This window comes from Jatropha curcas, chromosome 10 (assembly GCF_041381405.1).
Source record: "Jatropha curcas cultivar XTBG-Jc1 chromosome 10, XTBG_Jcur_1.0, whole genome shotgun sequence".
In the NCBI taxonomy this organism is placed as follows: Eukaryota; Viridiplantae; Streptophyta; class Magnoliopsida; order Malpighiales; family Euphorbiaceae; genus Jatropha; species Jatropha curcas.
Window position 1 is genome coordinate 22,414,583 of NC_143160.1, and position 20,894 is coordinate 22,435,476.

Below are 20,894 nucleotides of genomic sequence, written 5' to 3' on the forward strand. Positions count from 1 at the left end.
TGCAGCTATGGTTTGGCCCAAGGCTTGAATCTTGATTTTTCCTGTCATGGAATAAAAATAGATAATTGTCAGTTTAATTTTTATTAAAATTGAAATTTTTCTTACACAGGTTGATCTGGTGGATCATCCACTAATGCATCGGCGTTCTGGGATCTGTTGGACCCCCCTATGTGTGCTCGGGTCATTGCCGCCGGCTTTGGTGACTTCAAAGCGGGGCTCCACCGCACACAGCCTCGATTTCCACCTACTATGCGCTACGCGCTGATGGAGCGGTGGAATGACTGCACCCACACTTTTGTTTTCGGCTTCAGCAAGATGACGCTTACTCCGGTCGACTATGCTGCTATTACCGGTCTTCGTTTTGCTGGTCTAGTCGCCCCCCTGGACGCTCGGTACCAGACCGCTACCCTTGGAGCTCAGTTGGTCCGCTCTCTGCTTGGTGTGACCACCCAGACCAGATACACCGCGCAGGGATGCGTATCGTACGAGGTCATCTATCGTTTCTGGGCCGAGCGGATCAGGACGAGGCTGGCCCATGGAGAGAGTTGCCAGTGGAGGCTCAGCCTGCTGCTCCGGCCTACACCCGAGAGGAGAGGGATCAGGCCGCCCAGTCCTTCCTCTTCTACATCATCTCATCTCAGCTACTATGCACCTCCCAGAATAAGTGAGATCCGACGGTGCTATTATGCTTGCGAGACCTGAGCCAGGTCAGCTCCTACGATTGGGCCACTCTTGCTTTGGCTCATCTCTACCACGGTCTGGATGTATGGACCCGTGGTAGCGGTGAGTCGAACTGGCAGTTCATCCGGCCACTGGAAGTAAAACTCTTATTCTCTTCACCTTCTTCCTTTATCATTTTATTTTTTAACTGTTCAACTGTGCATTAAACTTATTACAATCTGTACTGCAGGTGTGGGCTTATGAGTACCGCATCTACCCAGGTGGTCCGAGTGGCGACGCTCAAGCGGACTCTAGGCGGATCCCTCGATATCTGGCCCACTGCCATCATACCTTTGCCAGTACTGAGGATCCGGCTTACTAGAGGAGCTTCCTGAACGATAGGGCGCTGTCTGATGTAAGTATAAAAATCTTCTGAACAACATAGCTTTCTTTCCCTTCTCTCTTTTTTATCACTGTGCAATTACTGATTCTTCTGTTTTGCAGCTGCTTCTGACCCCCTGGGAGGGAGAAGCCTAAAGGACCTATTCGGATCGCGAGGTGGCAGAGCTATATACTCGATCTAGACTCCTGATGCAAGGGTACTGGCTTGACCGGTATTTCCTAGGGGAGAGAGGCTATGATATCCAGGCGGCCCCGGCACAGCGGCGAGTGCCTCATGCTCCTCCTCGCCATATGTGCTTGTTGGAGGGCATGAGTGCAGAGGACCGGGAGGAGGAGTATGAGGGCTCTTCTGTTGATAGCTCCTTGTCGGCTGGCGACTGCACCGCATACTTCTCCACTCTGATGCAGGCTCGGCTACCAGAGTTTCTGGAGTACACCCAGGTGATCCTCTTATTTTCAATCTTACTCATTTTTCTTCAACTGTTTCACCAAATGACTAAGTATCTTCCTCTGTGACTCGTTGCAGGAGCGGAAGAAGCATAGGACAGCGGCCCACTACCGAGCGAAGGCTGCGGCTGAGGCAGAGGCGGAGACGGCTGCTCCGGTTGGACCAGCAGGAGCTGTACTGGGTGATGTCCCATTCCCACCTGGCATGGAGGTGGTACTGGATCCTGGTCTGGGCCTGGGGTCGGCTATTATCATTCCTGCTGACCTCAGGCAGGCTCCTCCACCACCGCAGCTGGATCCTGAGCATGCCACACACGTAAGTAGTAAAATGAATTCACTAAGTAGAGAAATACTTTACCTGGGTAATTCTTTATTAAATGTTTTCCTGTGTTTGTAGGTGCCTGCTCAGAGATACCAGGAGCTGTGCCAGCGGTTTGAGTTTGCCCAGTCTTTCATTGGCCGGCTCTATTCTGAGGGGCATGAGAGGGTATGCATCTCTGTACCTTTTTCTTCTTTTTCTTTGTAAATCCTTCTTACATATGTCTGCTTTTACAGGATCTGGAGATCGGGAGATTGCGAAGGCACCAGTCTCGCCAGTCCGGTGCTGTGGCTCGACTCCAGATGGAGGTGGATCGGCTCCGGACGAGGCTAGAGGTGGAGGGGATTCCATTAGACTTCTCCGAGGAGGACGATGATGGCTCCTCATCCGATGACGTACCACCGTCTCCTCCCCCTCAGGCAGCTGCTGGTCTGAGCCGGAGGCGTCGGTAGCCCTGCTTCTGTATTTTGGCCATTTTTTGAACTTTTTGAACATTTTGTAGTTTGTAGGATTAATGTACAGCTTTATTAATTTTATGTTATTATTTACACTTTTTTATAGTATTTTTGCTTTTATTACAATATCATTCATATGTTTATTTCTTACAATTGTGAGACTGATTCCTGCAAAAACGTAAAATAGCAGTGTCCTACTTATTTACAAGAGTGGTCCACCTCGTAGTGATCAATGAACCAATTTTAAATGGATAAATGAAATGAAATGAAATAAATAAAAAATAAAATCAATAAAAAATGAGGAACTTAAAATGAAACACGACAAAAATCAATCAGAAACAGTAGTGGATCGTAGTACTTACCTGACAGCGCGGTCCACTTGGTTAATGCGGATGTGATAGTTCAACCACCTTATTGTACAAACTGTCCTTATTAACGCAGTCTTAAATGTCCACCAACCGGAGCGATCTATGCATAAATGCTGATCCAACCACCATTGACAGTAAATACCAGGTCAAATAATGATGGTGCTTTGTTCACTAAACCCCTTTACACTGCTATAAATGGAGGCTTCCCTCTGTGTCTTCTTCACTTCTAGCATTCAAAACAAATCCGTTTCTTAGGTAATCCTCTTCCATGGCTTTCAGAAACCAAGTTTCATCCTTCGTCCAATCCATCCCTGACGACCTATGGCAGATTCCCCCTATGGACCAACTCACCTGGCTGAAATATTTCAAAGACCTAAAACCCGACCATGGCTTCTTGTCTTAGCTCGTCATGCACTTCAATACTAACACCATGGTTTTCCGGTTTGAAGATTCTGAAGTCTCCGACCTATGAGGAAATATGTGCTGTGATGGATCATTATCCTGAAAAAGATGAAACTCCGGCTTTACCCCCAGGTCCTAGGTATGATCTAGCCAAGATTGTGGCCCTGTGTTCGGTTTACCTCCCTGATGGTATAAACATGGATCAAGGTCTTCCTTTAGAGCCTTTTCTGAGTAGGGTTCTGTCCATGGATATAGACCCCTCTTGGATTCGAGCTTGTTGTTTCTTGATGTTGAACATGTATGGCATGAAGAATCGCCAACCTGGAATTGGAGATTTCCAACTTCTGACAGTTGTTCGTGACATGCAAATGTATCATCGTACTGTCTTCATGAGGATCATGGGAGAGACGATGTGTTGGGTCACAGATATTGCCCTTCACATCACCAACTTTAATGTTCATCATCATGGTTGTCCGATGTTGTTACAAGCCTGGGCTCTAAACAAGTTAAGCCTGATTCTTTCGGTCCCAGCTCGTTTGATTCCAACCTATGGCCCTGCCAACTTTCGGTCTCGGTCTCGAGGACATTTCGACTTTAGGGATAACCCGACAATTCGGTGGACTTGTCCTTGGTGGAGGATCAGAATGGTCACTACTGGGAGCATGAACCTCAATTACGTGTTGTACGCCAGTCTAGACCGTTCCATGGCCTATTTTCCAGACAGGATCAGCCATCAATACAGAATGATACAGCGCGTTCCCAGAATCCATAACTTCGAGAGTGGTCTCATGACGCCGAATTTTTTAACCCATATAGCTGACCGTTGGCAAAACTGAAACACCAGGTACCTAGGTGAAGGAGTGATGCAGGACACGGAATAAATGTTGTTGTTGCTTTCTCTGTCTTCTTTTATGCTCGGGCCATGAGCTCCTAATTAATGTATCTCCTTTCTTTCAATTAATGACTCCGACGGTTCTGTCTTTATTAATTCCTACTTTCTGCATGCATGAATCAACAAAAGACAATAAATCTTTCCCTTCGAATTTATTTGTTGTGTTAGTTATTTGGGCCTCCTGCCCCTAGGTTAATAAATGAAAGACTCATAAAAAAAAATGAAGCATTTGACATAAATACAGAAGCTTACGCTTGGAAATAAAAAGAAAGGGGGTGACTATTTTATTACCTGCAAAGATCAAACAAAAATAACATATGTAACTTCTTTATGTATGCATGAACCTACATGAGTACTAAGGTTTTATTCATGGTTTTTATATTGATCTTTCCAAGGAAATCACTGAGAAAATGGTATTCTTTCTCCTGATCAATGTTTAAGGGAATTCATCGCTTAGGCAGGACCAACAACCAGAACATTATCGAAATAGATGAGTCAATCTTGATCAGATAAGCAGAGAGGAAGGTCTTGCATTCCTTAATCATGTTCCCGAAACAAAAGAAAGAAAAATTTTGAAATTCAAACCCTTTATTAATCTTACTTCTTTTCAACATTTTACAGAAGTAAAGCAAACTTATTTTAATACAATGGTCATTTATTCTAACTATTCATTTACCTATTCTCCTCTTAATCAAATTGATGGCATTGAGCAGCCATTCACAAATCTGTCACGAACGCATGGCATAGATTTCGCATTTAACCTAAGCACCACGCGTTAATCCCGAAAGTTTTATTTTCATTATTTACTTATTTTTATTATGCTCTAACTTTTGCCTAGGCCGCCCTTTCGGGTTTTCAACCTAGCAAGTTCATTTCTTGCCTAAGCTGCCCTTTCGGGTTTTCAACTTAGCCCCTTTTTTTTTTAATCGAAATCATCATTTCAGACATAGAATCTTTTCATTTGGTCATGATTGACAATCCGGTTGACAGGCTTCCCTTCCATGGTAATTAATTCAGCGGCACCTTTAGCTAGTAGCTTCTGAATTCTGAATGGTCCATGCCAGTTGGGTTTAAATTTTCCACCAGGATGATTCTGGGCTGCATGATCCAACAATCTGATCAACACCAAATCTCCATTCTTTAAAGCCCTTGGATGTACCCGTTTGTTGTAGAAACGAGCAATCCTTCTCTTTCTCATCTGATCCTGGAATCGAGCATTCAATCTTCTTCCATCTAAAAGTGCTAGATCCTCATACCTTTTCTTGACCCATTCTTCCTCGGTCAGACCAGCTTCCACAAAAACTCTGAGAGACTTCTTTTCGAGATCTACCGGTAACACTGCCTCCATCCCATATACAAGTTCAAAGGGAGAAGCTTCATTCACTGATTTGAAGGTAGTACGATGCCCCCAGAGCGCGAAAGGAAGTTTCTCGGCCCAGCTTCTATATCTTTCTCACATCTTGGACAAGATTCTTTTAATCTCCTTATTAGCAGCTTCTACTGCACCATTAGCCTGGGGGCGATAAGGAGAAGAATGGTGATGCTCAACCTTATACCTATAAAGCAACTGACCAGCATCTGCTTGAAAATGAGAACCATTATCTGTAACTATGTGATGGGGAACACCATAGCAACAGAAAATGTTCTGCTCAATGAATCTAGCCACATGTTTGGCAGTTAAAGTCTTGTAAGATTGAGCTTCGATCCACCTAGAAAAGTAGTCCACTGCAACCAATATATACTGATGACCGTTCGATGCTGCTGGCGTAATCTTGCCGATAATATCTATGCCCCATGCTAAAAAAGGCCAAGAGGGAACTGTCGGGTGGAGTTCAACGGCAGGTAAATGGCTTTTATTATCATGATATTGGCAAGCTTTGCAATGACGTACATAATGAACACAGTCACCTTCCATCTGCATCCAAAAATAACCTTGCCTCATGATTTTTCTGGCTAAGCTCATGCCGCTCAAATGGGTACCGCAGACTCCTTCATGAACTTTCTTCATTATTTCTTCTCCTTCCTTTTTACTTACACATCTTAGCAGCATCCCATCCCAAGCTCTCCTATAAAGTTCACCATCAGCCAGGATATAATTCAGAGCCATTTTTCTTAAGACTGAATGGTCTTCTCTCGTTGCATCATCAGAAAAAGTTCCGTCTCTCATATACCTCAGAATATCCGTAAACCAGGGTTCATCCTCCGACTCCACCTGATTCACAAAATGTTGTTCATAGCACGGGATATTGGCTGCGGTAATGATAAATGGCTTCTTCGGGACTTTACTCAAATCCTGCCAAACTAATGCTAAGTTTGCCAAGGCATCCGGAATTCTATTATAGGTTCTTCCTATGTGAGTGAAGGTGATCTTATCAAAGAGTGCTGCCTTCTTCAACAAGTACTCAACATAGGGCTTCAATCTCTCTTCTTCTACTTTCCATCTCTCGTTGGCGTGTTCGATGACCAATAATGAGTCTCCTATTACCTCAACTTCCTTAGCACCGGATGTAAGAAGAGCCTCCATTCCTATGATGCACGCTTCATACTCGACCATATTGTTGTGACCGGAAACAACAATCTTTTGCACATGGTCGTGACCTCGCCATTAGGTGCTTCTATAACAATACCAGCTCTGGCTCCATTTCTGTTGGCTGATCCATCAAAGTACAATTTCCAAGCCCCTGCTTCAACACACAGCAAGTGTTCATCTGGAAACTCCAATTCCCATGACTCATCATCTGTAACGGGATTCTCTGCCAGGAATTCTGCCACAACCCGACCTTTCACCGTTTTCTTCGTTACAAACTCTGCGTCTACACTAGACATCTAAATTAACTATCTAGACAGCCGTCCTTCAAGAGTAGGCATTCTCTGCAGATACTTCATAGGATCAATTTTGGAAACGAAGGTGACCCTGAAGGAATCAAAGTAAGGCCTCAACTTCTTTATCGACCATACTACTGCCATACACATTTTCTCCACCAAATTGTACTTCTCCTTGATAGGCAGCAGTTTCTTGCTAATGTAGTAAATGGCCTTTTCTACTCCAGCAGCGTCTGGCTGTGCCAACATTGCCCCCACTCCTGCATCCTCTATAGACAAATACAGGATCAGAGGTTCTCTCGATCTAGGTGAACTGAGCACCGGTGGATTCATCAAATACTTCTTTATATGATCAAAGGCTTTCTGGCAGTCCTCATTCCATTTAACTGGCTTATTCTTCTTAAGTAGCTTGAAGATTGGAGCGCAAGTGATGGATAGCCTGGAAATAAACCTGCTGATGTACTGAATTTTACCCAAGAAGCTTCTCACCTGGCGTTCTGTTCTTGGCGGTTCCACATCCTGAATGGCTTTTATTTTGTCGGGGTCAACCTCAATCCCATTAGGTCCTACAATAAAACCTAACAACTTCCCTTTTGTTACTCCGAATACGCATTTTTTGGGATTGAGTCTTAAATTGTATTGCTTAACCCGGGCAAAGAATTTTTCTAACATCTCCGCGTGCTCTTCCTGTGTTCTTGTCATGATCACCATATCATCTACATATACTTCCAACCCTTTATGGATCATATCATGAAATAATGTTGTAGCCATTCTGTGATATGTTGCCCCGGCATTCTTCAGTCCAAATGGCATCACTCTATAGCAGAAAGTTCCAAAGTCCGTCGTGAAGGCAGTCTTGTCCTTGTCAACTAAGGCCATCAGTATTTGGTTGTATCCGGAGAATCCATCCATGATAGAATAACATCCCATTCCGGTGGCGCTGTCAATCAAAACATCTATGTGCGGAAGTGGAAAGTCATCCTTAGGTGAGGCTTTGTTTAGGTCCCTGTAGTCAACACAAACCCTTATCCTCCCGTATTTCTTCAGCACAGGGACGATATTAGCCAACCATTCCGGATAGTGCACTACTTCCAAGAATCCTACATCCAACTGCTTCTGGACCTCGGCCTTGATCTTATCCTACCATTCTGCTCTAACCCGTCTCCTCTTCTGCTTCACTGGCTTAATACTTGGGTCAGTAGGAATGAAGTGTTCTGTGATTGATCTGTCGATTCCTGGCATGTCGGCATAGCTCCAGGAAAATACCTCTGAATTTCTTTTAAGACATTCTTGAAGATCCTGTCTAAGTTCAGGTTTAAAGTCCGATCCGATTTCGATTATTTTAGGATCTTCGGTGGTGCTTAAGTTAAATGTAAAATGATGCAATGCATTTATGTCAAATATGTGCGTGGTATAATCAATGCCATGAACGTGACAATCAGGAAAACAAGAAAATAAATAGTCAAAGTTCACTTCCATTGATTGAAATAATAAAGGGAAACCATCCAAATTGTTCTCAAAATAAACATCAGAAAAACAAAAGACAGGATTAATAGCATGCTCGATACATTCATTACAACTAGCCTTTATTGCTTGGATTACTTCATCTGCATCTGGTGTTTCCTCTCCTTCCGGGGTAGCTTTTGTTTTCTCCTCTTCAAGCTTTGCCATCTTCATCACCTTCCCCTCTGCTTCTTCGGCCTCATCGGCTGCTAGCACTGACTGGAGGATGCTTGCCTTAGCTTTCTGTTATTGCACCATTTTGGAAGCTTCATCCCTAATCCCCAAGAAATCTTCAAACTCAGATATCTTCTTTGACCACTCAGTGTCACTGCCCACTTGAACCACACCCACCATGAATTCTGTGCCTTCAACCAGCTATTCGAAGGAAGGTTCAAGAGATTTGAGCAATTGCTCCTCAAAGTCTGTCATGAAGATTTCGAGGCCAGGATAGGTCTTTCCCCTACTCTGGAATTCCCCTGAAGCCTCTGGGACGAAGAAAATCCAATTCAGACCTGGTTCTCTAACTGGAGACTGGATCTCATATTTCTCTTTCTTTTTGCTTTCTGAATACCCTAGCCCACGCCGGTCTTGTTGTCCATGAGCTAATGACAGAGGTTCAAATCTTCCTTGCAACTCGTGCCCTAGCCCTTTGCCATATCACCACTGCATCTTCTTCATCATTTTTCTAGAAAAAGGGCTCATTCGGTTTACCGCACTCTTACTCTCATTAGTTGGCACATCAATCACAGCCACTTGGAAACCAGACAAAGGAACAGTCAACTCAAGGCCTTTCACCGCTGCCACATTCAAGTCCTCTTGCGCATTAATGGTCACCACCTCAGTACCCTAGGGAACTTTCACTTTTCTGTGCAAGGTGGAGGGGATTGCACCTAGAGGGTGAAGCCATGGCCTTCCCAACAATAAAGCATAACTGGCCAGAATATCCAGAACGACCACATCCACCCAACTCTCTATAGCCCCTGTTGAGATCTTCGCTCTAAAAGTTCCTTTTGCATTACGCATGGTATTATCATATGCTTTGACCACCATATTGGACGGTTCAAGTTCTGACTCCTCTATCTTGAACTTTGACAGCATCTTCAATGGGCATACACATAAGGCTGACCCATTATCCACCATTACATTTCGGGTTTCACGCCCGTTGACAGCAATCTGAATGTATAGGGGCTTGAAGTGGTTTCTCCCATCTGGAGGAAGGTCAGAATTGAAGAAGGTGATTTCACTGATCCTGCGCTGCAATACATTGATCATGTCTACACTTTGTATTCTGGCAGGTACTCTAACAAAAGTCATGGCTTCCAACAGAGACTCCCTATGCTCCTTGGAGGCTATTAATAGATCCCACAATGAAATATCAACCTTTGCCCTTTGCAACTGACTCAACACTGAATTTGCCGTTACACCACTAGGTGTTCTATTTTGGCTGCTCTCGCCTACTTCAACAGTCTTCTTTTGCATTTTCCCCATTTCCTCTTCCTTCTTCTTTTCTTTGGGCTGTTCTTCGCCCTTGTCTGTTGTCTTCTTCCTTGTGCCATCATGGCAACGTCCTTCCCTTTAAACTGAACACTGCTGTCAGGATTGTACACTCGCCCGCTTCGAGTTAAGCTCTGGATGCCTACCTCATTCACATCCTCCTCACTGCTATAATACCACTGCTCTTCCTGATCAGCTAGACTTTTCTCGATTGCGAGCTGAATCTGCTCGTCTTCACTCTCTGGTACCTCGACCACTTTTATAGTAATGCTCTTCTCAATCTCTATTTTCACGGGCCTTTTCTCTTCATCTTCCTCGCTGCTGCAATCATCCCATATATTCAGCATGGCACACATTCTTTCCTCCCACTCAGCTTCTGCTAATACCAGTTCCTCCAGTAGACCACTTCCGATTGCATTAACTGATCCACCCGATTGAGGCTTATGGGGTGAATAGTTGTACTGGTACTGGGGTAGTGGATTGTTCTTGGTGCTCGGCTTGTTCCTCTCCAAGGGTTTGGTTATCTTTCCACTGTCGATTAGATCTTGAATGTCGTGCCTTAACTTGAAGCAATCATCAGTTGAATGCCCTTTACACTGATGGTAATCACAATTCCGATCCATAAACCTACTGCGCACAGGTTTAGCCGGATTAACTTGCAGCTTGGAAAGCCCTCCGTTCTTAATGCAGGATCTCATGATCATACTCAAGGGTCTTCCCAGATCAGTGAATTCTCTTCTCACTCTTTCATTAACTCAGGTGTTTATATCTATCAGTCAGAATTGATCCTTCCCGGGAGATCACCTCGAGAGCTTGGCAACGACGCCCTGGTAGACGTTTGGTCAGAGTGTCCCCAATCCCCGAGCATACTCCAGTTAGTCCTGTGATTCATTCAAGTTTGTCAATTTCGGATTCAGATTTGGCAGAGATGGTAGATAATACTCCGAATGAGACCGAGTTTTCCCCAGTCCAGATAACAACTATCACTGAAATTATCGCTGCTGCCCTTGCTCAAGATAGAGCCCAGAATCAGGTTCCACCCACTTCAAGCTATCAGCATATAGTGGATGAAAGAGAGTCTCTGAAACCCACCTCGGGTCATCAAGCATCTACTGGTAATGCTGTCCCAGTCGAGACCGATCTGAGTAAGTAATTTGCTGAACTGAAAGATAAGTTCGAGGCCGAACTGAAAGATAAGTTTGAGAAGATGGTTATTGCAAAAGAGAAAGACCCTGTTACTAATTTCCATGTGACAGAATATGTTCTGAGTCCCACAAATTCTATATCCTTCAAGACTTCCAGGCACACCATATTTGAGGGAGACAATGACCCACGGTCCCATCTGTCTGAATTCCTCCGGGTTTCTCAAATGAACCGATACAATGAGGAGGATGTCTTACGGGCATTCCCACAAATGCTGCATAAAAGCTACCAAAGATGGTATGACAATCTGGAGATGGAAGTACAAAGGAACTAGGTCAAACTTCAGACAGCTTTCCTTAAGCATTTCAAGACAGATGAGAGCGATGAGTTCGGCCTTAGAGACTTGGAGAGTTTGAGACAAGAAAAAGACGAAAGTTTCTCAGATTATTACCGGAGATGGAGAACAAAATTGTTCATGGTCCAGACGAGGCCGAAGGACCAAGAATTAATTAGAATTTTCTGTAGAAGCTTGTTACCCTTCTTCAAAGAGAGAATGTTGACCCAACCTCTCACTAATTTTGCTCTAGTTCAAAGGGCTGGTTTGAACATAGAGGAGCTGTATAAGGAGGAGAAGAAGAAGAGTCAAGGGTTTGGCAACTATCGGACCTCCTACAATGATAGAAATACTGGAAGCAGCAACCCGAATCAGTCAGGAAGTAGTAACACAGTGGGGGCCGTCAATGAAAGAGTGAGAAGAGAATTCACTAATCTAGGAAGACCCTTAAGTACGGTCATGAGATCCTCCATTAAGAACGGAGTGCTTTCCAAGCTGCCAGTTAATCCGGATAAACCTGTGCGCGGTAGGTTTATGGATCGGAACTGTGATTACCATCAGTGTAAGGGGCATTCAACTAATGATTGCTTCAAGTTAAGGCACGACATTCAAGATCTAATCGACAGTGGAAAGATAACCAAACCCTCGGAGAGGAACAAGCCGAGCACCAAGAACAATCCACTGCCCCAGTACCAATACAACTATTCGCCCCATAAGCCTCAATCGGGTGGATCAGTTAATGCAATCGGAAGTGGTCTACCGGAGGAACTGGTATTAGCAGAAGCTGAGTGGGAGGAAAGAATGTGTGCTATGCTGAATATATGGGATGATTGCAGCAGCGAGGAAGATGAAGAGAAAAGGCCCGTGAAAATAGAGATTGAGAAGAGCATTACTGTAAAAGTGGGCGAGGTACCAGAGAGTGAAGACGAGCAGATTCAGCTCGCAATCCAGAAAAGTCTAGCTGATCAGGAAGAGCAGTGGTATTATAGCAGTGAGGAGGATGTGAATGAGGTAGGCATCCAGAGCTTAACTCGAAGCGGGCGAGTGTATAATCCTGATAGTAGTGTTCAGTTTAAAGGGAAGGAAGTTGCCACTGATGGCACAAGGAAGAAGACAACAGACAAGGGCGAAGAACAACCCAAAGAAAAGAAGAAGGAAGAGGAAATGGGGAAAATGCAAAAGAAAACTGTTGAAGTAGGCGAGAGCAGCCAAAACAGAACACCTAGTGGTGTAACGGCAAATTCAGTGTTGAGTCAGTTGCAAAGGACAAAGGCTGATATTTCATTGTGGGATCTATTAATAGCCTCCAAGGAGCATAGGGAGTCTCTGTTGGAAGCTATGACTTTTGTTAGAGTACCTGCCAGAATACAGAGTGTAGACATGATCAATGTATTGCAGCGCAGGATCAGTGAAATCACCTTCTTCAATTCTGACCTTCCTCCAGAAGGGAGAAACCACTTCAAGCCCCTATACATTCAGATTGCTGTCAACGGGCATGAAACTCGAAATGTAATGGTGGATAACAGGTCAGCCTTATGTGTATGCCCATTGAAGATGCTGTCAAAGTTCAAGATAGAGGAGTCAGAACTTGAACCGTCCAATATGGTGGTCAAAGCATATGATAATACCATGCGTAATGCAAAAGGAACTTTCAGAGCGAAGATCTCAACAGGGGCTATAAAGAGTTGGGTGGATGTGGTCGTTATGGATATTCTGGCCAATTATGCTTTATTGTTGGGAAGGCCATGGCTTCACCCTCTAGGTGCAATCGCCTCCAACTTGCACAGAAAAGTGAAAGTTCCCTGGGGTACTGAGGTGGTGACCATTAATATGCAAGAGGACTTGAATGTGGTAGTGGTGGAAGGTCTTGAGTTGACTGTTCCTTTGTCTGGTTTCCAAGTGGCTGTGATTGATGTGCCAACTAATGAGAGTAAGAGTGCAATAAATCGAATGAGCCCTTTTTTTAGAAAAATGATGAAGAAGATGCAGTGGCGATATGGCAAAGGGCTAGGGCACGAGTTGCAAGGAAGATTTGAACCTCTGTTCATCAGCTCATGGACAACAAGACCGGCGTGGGCTGGGGTATTCAGAAAGCAGAAAGAAAGAGAAATATGAGATCCAGTCTCCGGTTAGAGAACCAGGTCTGAATCGGATTTTCTTCGTCCCAGAGGCTTCAGGAGAATTCCAGAGTAGGGGAAAGTCCTATCCTGGCCTCGAAATCTTCATAACAGACTTTGAGGAGCAGTTGATCAAATCTCCTGAACCTTCCTTCGAACAGCTGGTTGAAGGCACAAAATTCATGGTGGGTGTGGTTCAAGTGGGCAGTGACACTGAGTAGTCAAAGAAGATATCTGAGTTTGAAGATTTCTTGGGGATTGGGGATGAAGCTTCCAAAATGGTGCAAGAACAGAAAGCTAAGGCAAGCATCCTCCAGTCAGTGCTAGCAGCCGAAGAGGCCGAAGAAGCAGAGGGGAAGGTGATGAAGATGGCAAAGCTTGAAGAGGAGAAAACAAAAGCTACCCCGAAAGGAGAGGAAACACGAGATTCAGATGAAGTAATCTAAGCAATAAAGGCTAGTTGTAATAAATGTATCGAGCAGGCTATTAATCCTGTCTTTTGTTTTTCTGATGTTTGTTTTGAGAACAATTTGGATGGTTTCCCTTTATTATTTCAATCAATGGAAGTGAACTTTGACTATTTATTTTCTTGTTTTCCTGATTGTCACGTTCATGGCATTGATTATACCACGCGCATATTTGACATAAATGCATTGCATCATTTTACATTTAACTTAAGCACCACTGAAGATCCTAAAATAATCGAAATCAGATTGGACTTTAAACCTGAACTTAGACAGGATCTTCAAGAATGTCTTAAAAGAAATTCAGAGGTATTTGCCTGGAGCTATGCCCACATGCCAGGAATTGACAGATCAATCGCAGAACACTTCATTCTTATTGACCCAAGTATTAAGCCAGTGAAGCAGAAGAGGAGACGGGTCAGACCAGAATGGCAGGATAAGATCAAGGCCGAGGTCCAGAAGCAGTTGGATGAAGGATTCTTGGAAGTAGTGCACTATCCGGAATGGTTGGCTAATATCATCCCTGTGCTGAAGAAAGACGGGAGGATAAGGGTTTGTGTTGACTACAGGGACCTAAACAAAGCCTCACCTAAGAATGACTTTCCACTTCCACACATAGATGTTTTGACTGACAGCGCCGCCAGAATGGGATGTTATTCTATCATGGACGGATTCTCCGGATACAACCAAATACTGATGGCCTTAGTTGACAAGCACAAGACTGCCTTCACGACGGACTTTGGAACTTTATGCTATAGAGTGATGCCATTTGGACTGAAGAACGCCGGGGCAACATATCAGAGAATGGCTACAACATTATTTCATGATATGATCCATAAAGGGTTGGAAGTATATGTAGATGATATGGTGATCATGACAAGAACACAGGAAGAGCACGCGGAGATGTTAGAAAAGTTCTTTGCACGGGTTAAGCAATACAATTTAAGACTCAATCCCAAAAAATGCGTATTCGGAGTAACAAAAGGGAAGTTGTTAGGTTTTGTTGTAGGACCTAATGGGATTGAGGTTGACCCTGACAAAATAAAAGCCATTCAGGATGTGGAACTGCCAAGAACAGAATGTCAGGTGAGAAGCTTCTTGGGTAAAATTTAGTACATCAGCAGGTTTATTTCCAGGCTATCCATCACTTGCGCTCCAATCTTCAAGCTACTTAAGAAGAATCAGCCGGTTAAATGGAATGAGAACTGCCAGAAAGCCTTTGATCATATAAAAAAGTATTTGATGAATCCACCGGTGCTGAGTTCACCTAGACCAGGAGAACCTCTGATCCTGTATTTTTCTATAGAGGATGTAGGAGTGGGGGCTATGTTGGCACAGCCGGACGCTGCTGGAGTAGAAAGGCCATTTACTACATTAGCAAGAAACTACTGCCTATCGAGGAGAAGTACAATTTGGTGGAGAAAACGTATATGGCAGTAGTATGGTCGATAAAGAAGTTGAAGCCTTACTTTGATTCCTTCAGGGTCACCTTCGTTTCCGAAATTGATCCTATGAAGTATCTGCAGAGAATGCCTACTCTTGAAGGACGGCTGTCCAAATGGTTAATTCAGATGTCTAGTGTGGACGCAGAGTTTGTAACGAAGAAAATGATCAAAGGTCGGGTTGTGACAGAATTCCTGGCAGAGAATCCCGTTACAGATGATGAGTCATGGGAATTGGAGTTTCTAGATTAACACTTGCTGTGTGTTGAAGCAGGGGCTTGGAAATTGTACTTTGATGGATCAGCCAACAGAAATGGAGCCGGAGCTAGTATTGTTATAGAAGCACCTAATGGCGAGGTCACGACCATGTGCAAAAGATTGTTGTTTCCGGTCACTAATAATATGGCCGAGTATGAAGCTTGCATCACGGGAATGGAGGCTCTTCTTACATTCGGTGCTAAGGAAGTCGAGGTAATAGGAGACTCGTTATTGGTAATCGAACACGCCAACGAGAGATGGAAAGTAGAAGAAGAGAGATTGAAGCCCTATGTTGAGTACTTGTTGAAGAAGGCAACACTCTTTGATAAGATCACCTTCACTCACATAGGAAGAACCTATAACAGAATTCCGGATGCCTTGGCAAACTTAGCGTCAGCTTGACAGGATTTGAGTAAAGCCCTGAAGAATCCATTTATCATTACTGCAGCTAATATCCCGTGCTATGAAGAACATTTTGTGAATCAGGTGGAGTCGGAGGAAGAACCCTGGTTTACGGATATTCTGAGGTATATAAGAGACGGAACTTTTTCTCATGATGCGACGACAGAAGACCGTTCAGTCTTAAGAAAAATGGCTCTGAATTATATCCTGGCTGATGGTGAACTTTATAGGAGAGCTTGGGACGGGATGCTGCTAAGATGCGTAAGTAAAAAGGAAGGAGAAGAAATAATGAAGAAAGTTCATGAAAGAGTCTGCGGTACCTATTTGAGCGGCATGAGCTTAGCTAGAAAAATCATAAGGCAAGGTTATTTTTGGATGCAGATGGAAGGTGACTGTGTTCATTATGTACGTCATTGCAAAGCTTGTCAATATCATGATAATAAAATTCATTTACCTGCCGTTGAACTCCACCCGATAGTTCCCTCTTGGCCTTTTTCAACATGGGGCATAGATATTATCGGCAAGATCATGCCAGCAGCATCGAACGGTCATCAGTATATATTGGTTGCAATGGACTACTTTTCTAAGTGGATCGAGGCTCAATCTTACAAGACTTTAACTGCCACACATGTGGCTAGATTCATTGAGCAGAACATTTTCTGTCGGTATGGTGTTCCCCATCACATAGTTACAGATAATGGTTCTCATTTTCAAGCAGATGTTGGTCAGTTGCTTTATAGGTATAAGGTTGAGCATCACCATTCTTCTCCTTATCGCCCCCAGGCTAATGGTGCAGTAGAAGCTGCGAATAAGGAGATTAAAAGAATCCTGTCTAAGATGTGCGAAAGATATAGAAGCTAGGCCGAGAAACTTTCTTTCGCGCTCTGGGGGCATCGCACTACCTTCAAATCAGTGAATGGAGCTTCTCCCTTTGAACTTGTATATGGGATGGAGACAGTATTACGGTAGAGCTCGAAAAGAAGTCTCTCAGAGTTTTTTTGGCAGCTGGTCTGACCGAGGAAGAATGGGTCAAGAAAAGGTATGAGGATCTAGCACTTTTAGATGGAAGAAGATTGAATGCTCGATTCCAGGATCAGATGAGAAAGAGAAGGGTTGCTCGTTTCTACAACAAACGGGTACATCCAAGGGCTTTAAAGAATGGAGATTTGGTGTTGATCAGATTGTTGGATCATGAAGCCCAGAATCATCCTGGTGGAAAATTTAAACCCAACTGGCATGGACCATTCAGAATTCAGAAGCTACTGGCTAAAGGTGCCGCTGAATTAATTACCATGGAAGGGAAGCCTGTCAACCGGATTGTCAATCAGGACCAAATGAAGAGATTCTATGTCTGAAATGATGATTTCGATAATAAAAAATAAAAAATTTAAGCCTGAAATTTCGAAGTATACCTTTCCTGATGCAGTGGTTGCAAGAAAACTTACCTGAGGGTAATCTGGGCAATTTGATGCTCCTGCCCCCTGTGCGGTGAGTAGACGAAATTGCTGAAGTTTATGAACCGCATACCGACATCAAATTGCTTGAACGGGTCATTACAGGCTTTAAATGGGCCGTGCAGGCCTTGTGGGCTTGAGAAGGTTAATGGGCCCATCCCTCTTTTGGGCTTAGAGAGGTGGGCTTGGGCCCAGCACTTACTTATAAGTAAGTTTCTTCTAACCATTTCATTTTCACTTATCTCAGACCCTTAAGCTAACTGCAAACTCTCTGAACCTTCAACCTACCAAAATGTCTCAACTTCCAGAAATCCCTGCTTCAGCCTACACGCCAGAGATGGAAACCTTGGGGGCGATCCCGGATATCTCAACCTTCGAGGGAGAGCCGATGCCGATCAGCCAGAATCCGCTGACTTCTGGGACGCGACCACTGCAACTTCTTCCGTTGCCGGGCACCGAATTCCCGGTTCGCTATGAGACCAGCCGGATGCGCGGCTTTCAGACTGAGGTAAGTAATTTTTTTTTTTTTGAATTTCTTGCTTTTGATTCGCCATGTGAGTAATTTCGTTGAATTTGTTGTCTGCCTGTGCGCCGACAGTTGCGCCACGCAAGGAGCTGCGTCACGCAACTGTTCACGTAGGACAATTGCGTCACGCAACTCCTTCCTGCGTGGCGTAACTGTCGGCGCATAGGCAGACAACAAATTCAACGAAATTACTCACATTGCGAATCAAAAGCAAGAAATTTGAAAAAAAAAAATTACTTACCTCAGTCTGAAAGCCGCGCATCCGGCTGGTCTCGTAGCGAACCAGGAATTCGGTGCCCAGTAACGGAAGAAGCTGCAATGGTCGCGTCCCAAAAGTCAGCAGATTTCGGCTGACCGGCACCGGCTCTCCCTCGAAGGTCGGGATATCCGGGATCGCCCTCAAGGTTTCCATCTCCGGCGTGTAGGAGGAAGTAGGGATTTCAGGAAGTTGAGACATTTTGGTAGGTTGAAGGTTCAGAGAGTTTGCAGTTAGCTTAAGGGTTTAAGATAAGTGAAAATGAAATGGTTAGAAGAAACTTACTTATAAGTCAGCGCTGGGCCCAAGCCCACCTCTCTGAGCCCAAAAGAGGGATGGGCCCATTAACCTTCTCAAGCCCACAAGGCCCGCACGGCCCATTTAAAGCCTGTAATGACCCGTTCAAGCAATTTGACATCGGTATACGGTTCATAAACTTCAGCAATTTCGTCTACTCACCGCACAGGGGGTAGGAGCATCAAATTGCCCAGATTACCCTCAGGTAAGTTTTCTTGCAACCACTGCATCAGGAAAGGTATACCTGGAAATTTCAGGCTTAAATTTTTTTTTTTTTTGGCCTAAATTTTTGCTAAATTTTTGCAAAATTAATTAACCAAATTTTGACAATAAACATTGAAAGATATTCCTAAAAAGCTAATATTTTTTGTCCTAGGTCGGAATTTCGGACTGAGGGCAAAAATATAATCTTTTGCCCTGATGCAAATCTTTTAATTTATGATTAATGCATGGGGACGTCTAATGTCCCAACACTTTTCTAACAAAAAGCAAGGTCTGTTTGTACACAAATATTGCTCTTTTTCTTGAACAATTTTTCAGGCCAACCGGTATTTTTTCTCGAAGCCGATAGGTCCCACCAAGCAGTGATGGTGTCTTACGAAGCTGTTTGGATCATTTTCTTGATTAGTGATGGTGCATTGCGAAGCTGATCGAGTCAATTCTCTTACTGATTAGTGATGGTGTATTGCGAAGCTGATCAGTACAATTTCAACCTCCAAACAGTGATGGTGTATTACGAAGTTGTTTGAACTCCCTTCCCGGTCAATGATGGTGAATTGCGAAGTTGACCAGGGCAATTAAAACCTTTCAAGCCGATCAAACCGAGCCTCGAAGGTATTTTTATTTCTAATCAAGACCGAATTATGGAAGTTGTTACCGATCCGACTAGAGTCGATGAAAGTCGATCAAACCGAGCTGAGTAGGTGGCCAGATGATCAAGTCAACTCAACATCTTTCCAAGCCGATCAAATCGAGCTTTGAGGATGATTGCCAGATTGAAGGCGCGTCAATGGACCACTTTAACATTAATCGTTTATACAATTAATGATAAAGTGGGGGCAAACTGTTGACGCGTGTTTTTATGCCCCCGCCTAACCCGATGAGGATATAAGGATGCAGAATGAGGAATCAGGGTCAACCAGAAGCCTTTAAACCAAAAATTGATTCAAACCGGTTCAAGGAGTCTGACCTGCGCTAGGGTTGTGTCATGCAGCTATAAGTTGTGTGACGGCACTAGTAGTTGCGTCACGCAACTCTAACCAGGATGACATCACTTGGACAAGCCCGTGTAACAGTTTTCACTTTTTGTGTTGATACGCGGCAATTGTACGAAAAGTGAGCTGCGTCACGCAGCTCGCGGCTCCGTCACGCAACTGTTAGTTGCGTGATGCAGCTCTGTTCTGTTGCTCTACCCATATAAATACAACATTTTTATATCTAAAACGGGACTTTGGACTTTTGAAAAACCAGAGAACGATTCTTTAAGAAAACATTTGCGGCTAGGTTTTCTACAAGAACTCTTTTGAGTTATCTTGAAGAAAAACGAAGCATTAGAGATCAAATAGGTTGAAAACAAAACCACAAAAACAAAAGAGAAAAGAGAGAAAAGAAAAAGAAAAAGAGTTTTTTGGTTAAAACTTTGCAAAAGGCTTTCTGTGATCCTGAAACAACATTCCTAAGACATTCAAACCTCGTGCAATCCTCAAATCTGAGGGTTAGGTAATCATCTAAACCTTTTTTATTACTTTCTTAGTTATTTATTTGTTAAATACCCATTTTATTGGGGTTTGGGTGGTTAGATATTGATTAATTAGTATTCTGCCCATTGTTGAGTGTTTCTGAGTAATATTAAACAAGTGTAGATAAAAAGAAAACGTAAAAAAGAGTAGTTTGAATGGTAGTTACGGACCAGAGCAGCTGCATCATGCAGCTACTACCTGCGTGATGGAACTGTTCATGTCCAAAAGAAGTTGACTTTGTCCGGACCACCTACGTGATGGAACTGTTCGTGATCAATAAGTTTATTTCGTTTATGTTTTGTTATTTAATATTATGTTTTAAATAAATGATTGATGAATCTGAAAATTTTGATAAAGTCACGAACAGATGCGTCACGCAGCTAGGAGTTCCGTCACGCAACTGTTCTTTATAGAACAGCTGCGTGACGCAACTGTTCTAGGGTTCTAGAATAGTTTCATTTTTTTTATCTAATTTCATGCAATTAAATAAAAGTTTTATTTTTTAACTCAAGAAATAACCAATAATGGGCAGATTATAATTTAATCATATCAAATAGTTTAGTATTTTATTATGCACGTTTATAGGATTTTGGGGTTTATTATATTTTAATTAAGTAGAATATATTACAAATTCGGTTTGTGGCCCACCTTTAACCATAAGGCAAGAGCGGGTCTTTTAATTATTTTTGCTATGGGT

At 43.5% G+C, this 20,894-nt stretch overlaps 1 protein-coding gene across 1 annotated transcript; it reads left to right on the forward strand.

Moving 5' to 3' along the window:
• The first annotated feature begins 11,701 nt into the window (after window positions 1-11,701).
• Window positions 11,702-13,580, forward strand: LOC149493277 (uncharacterized). Its single transcript, XM_089715456.1, has 2 exons — window positions 11,702-13,172; window positions 13,294-13,580. The coding sequence occupies exons 1-2, from the start codon at window positions 11,702-11,704 to the stop codon at window positions 13,578-13,580; spliced, it is 1,758 nt and encodes a 585-aa protein (XP_089571582.1).
• Window positions 13,581-20,894: the final 7,314 nt, after the last annotated feature.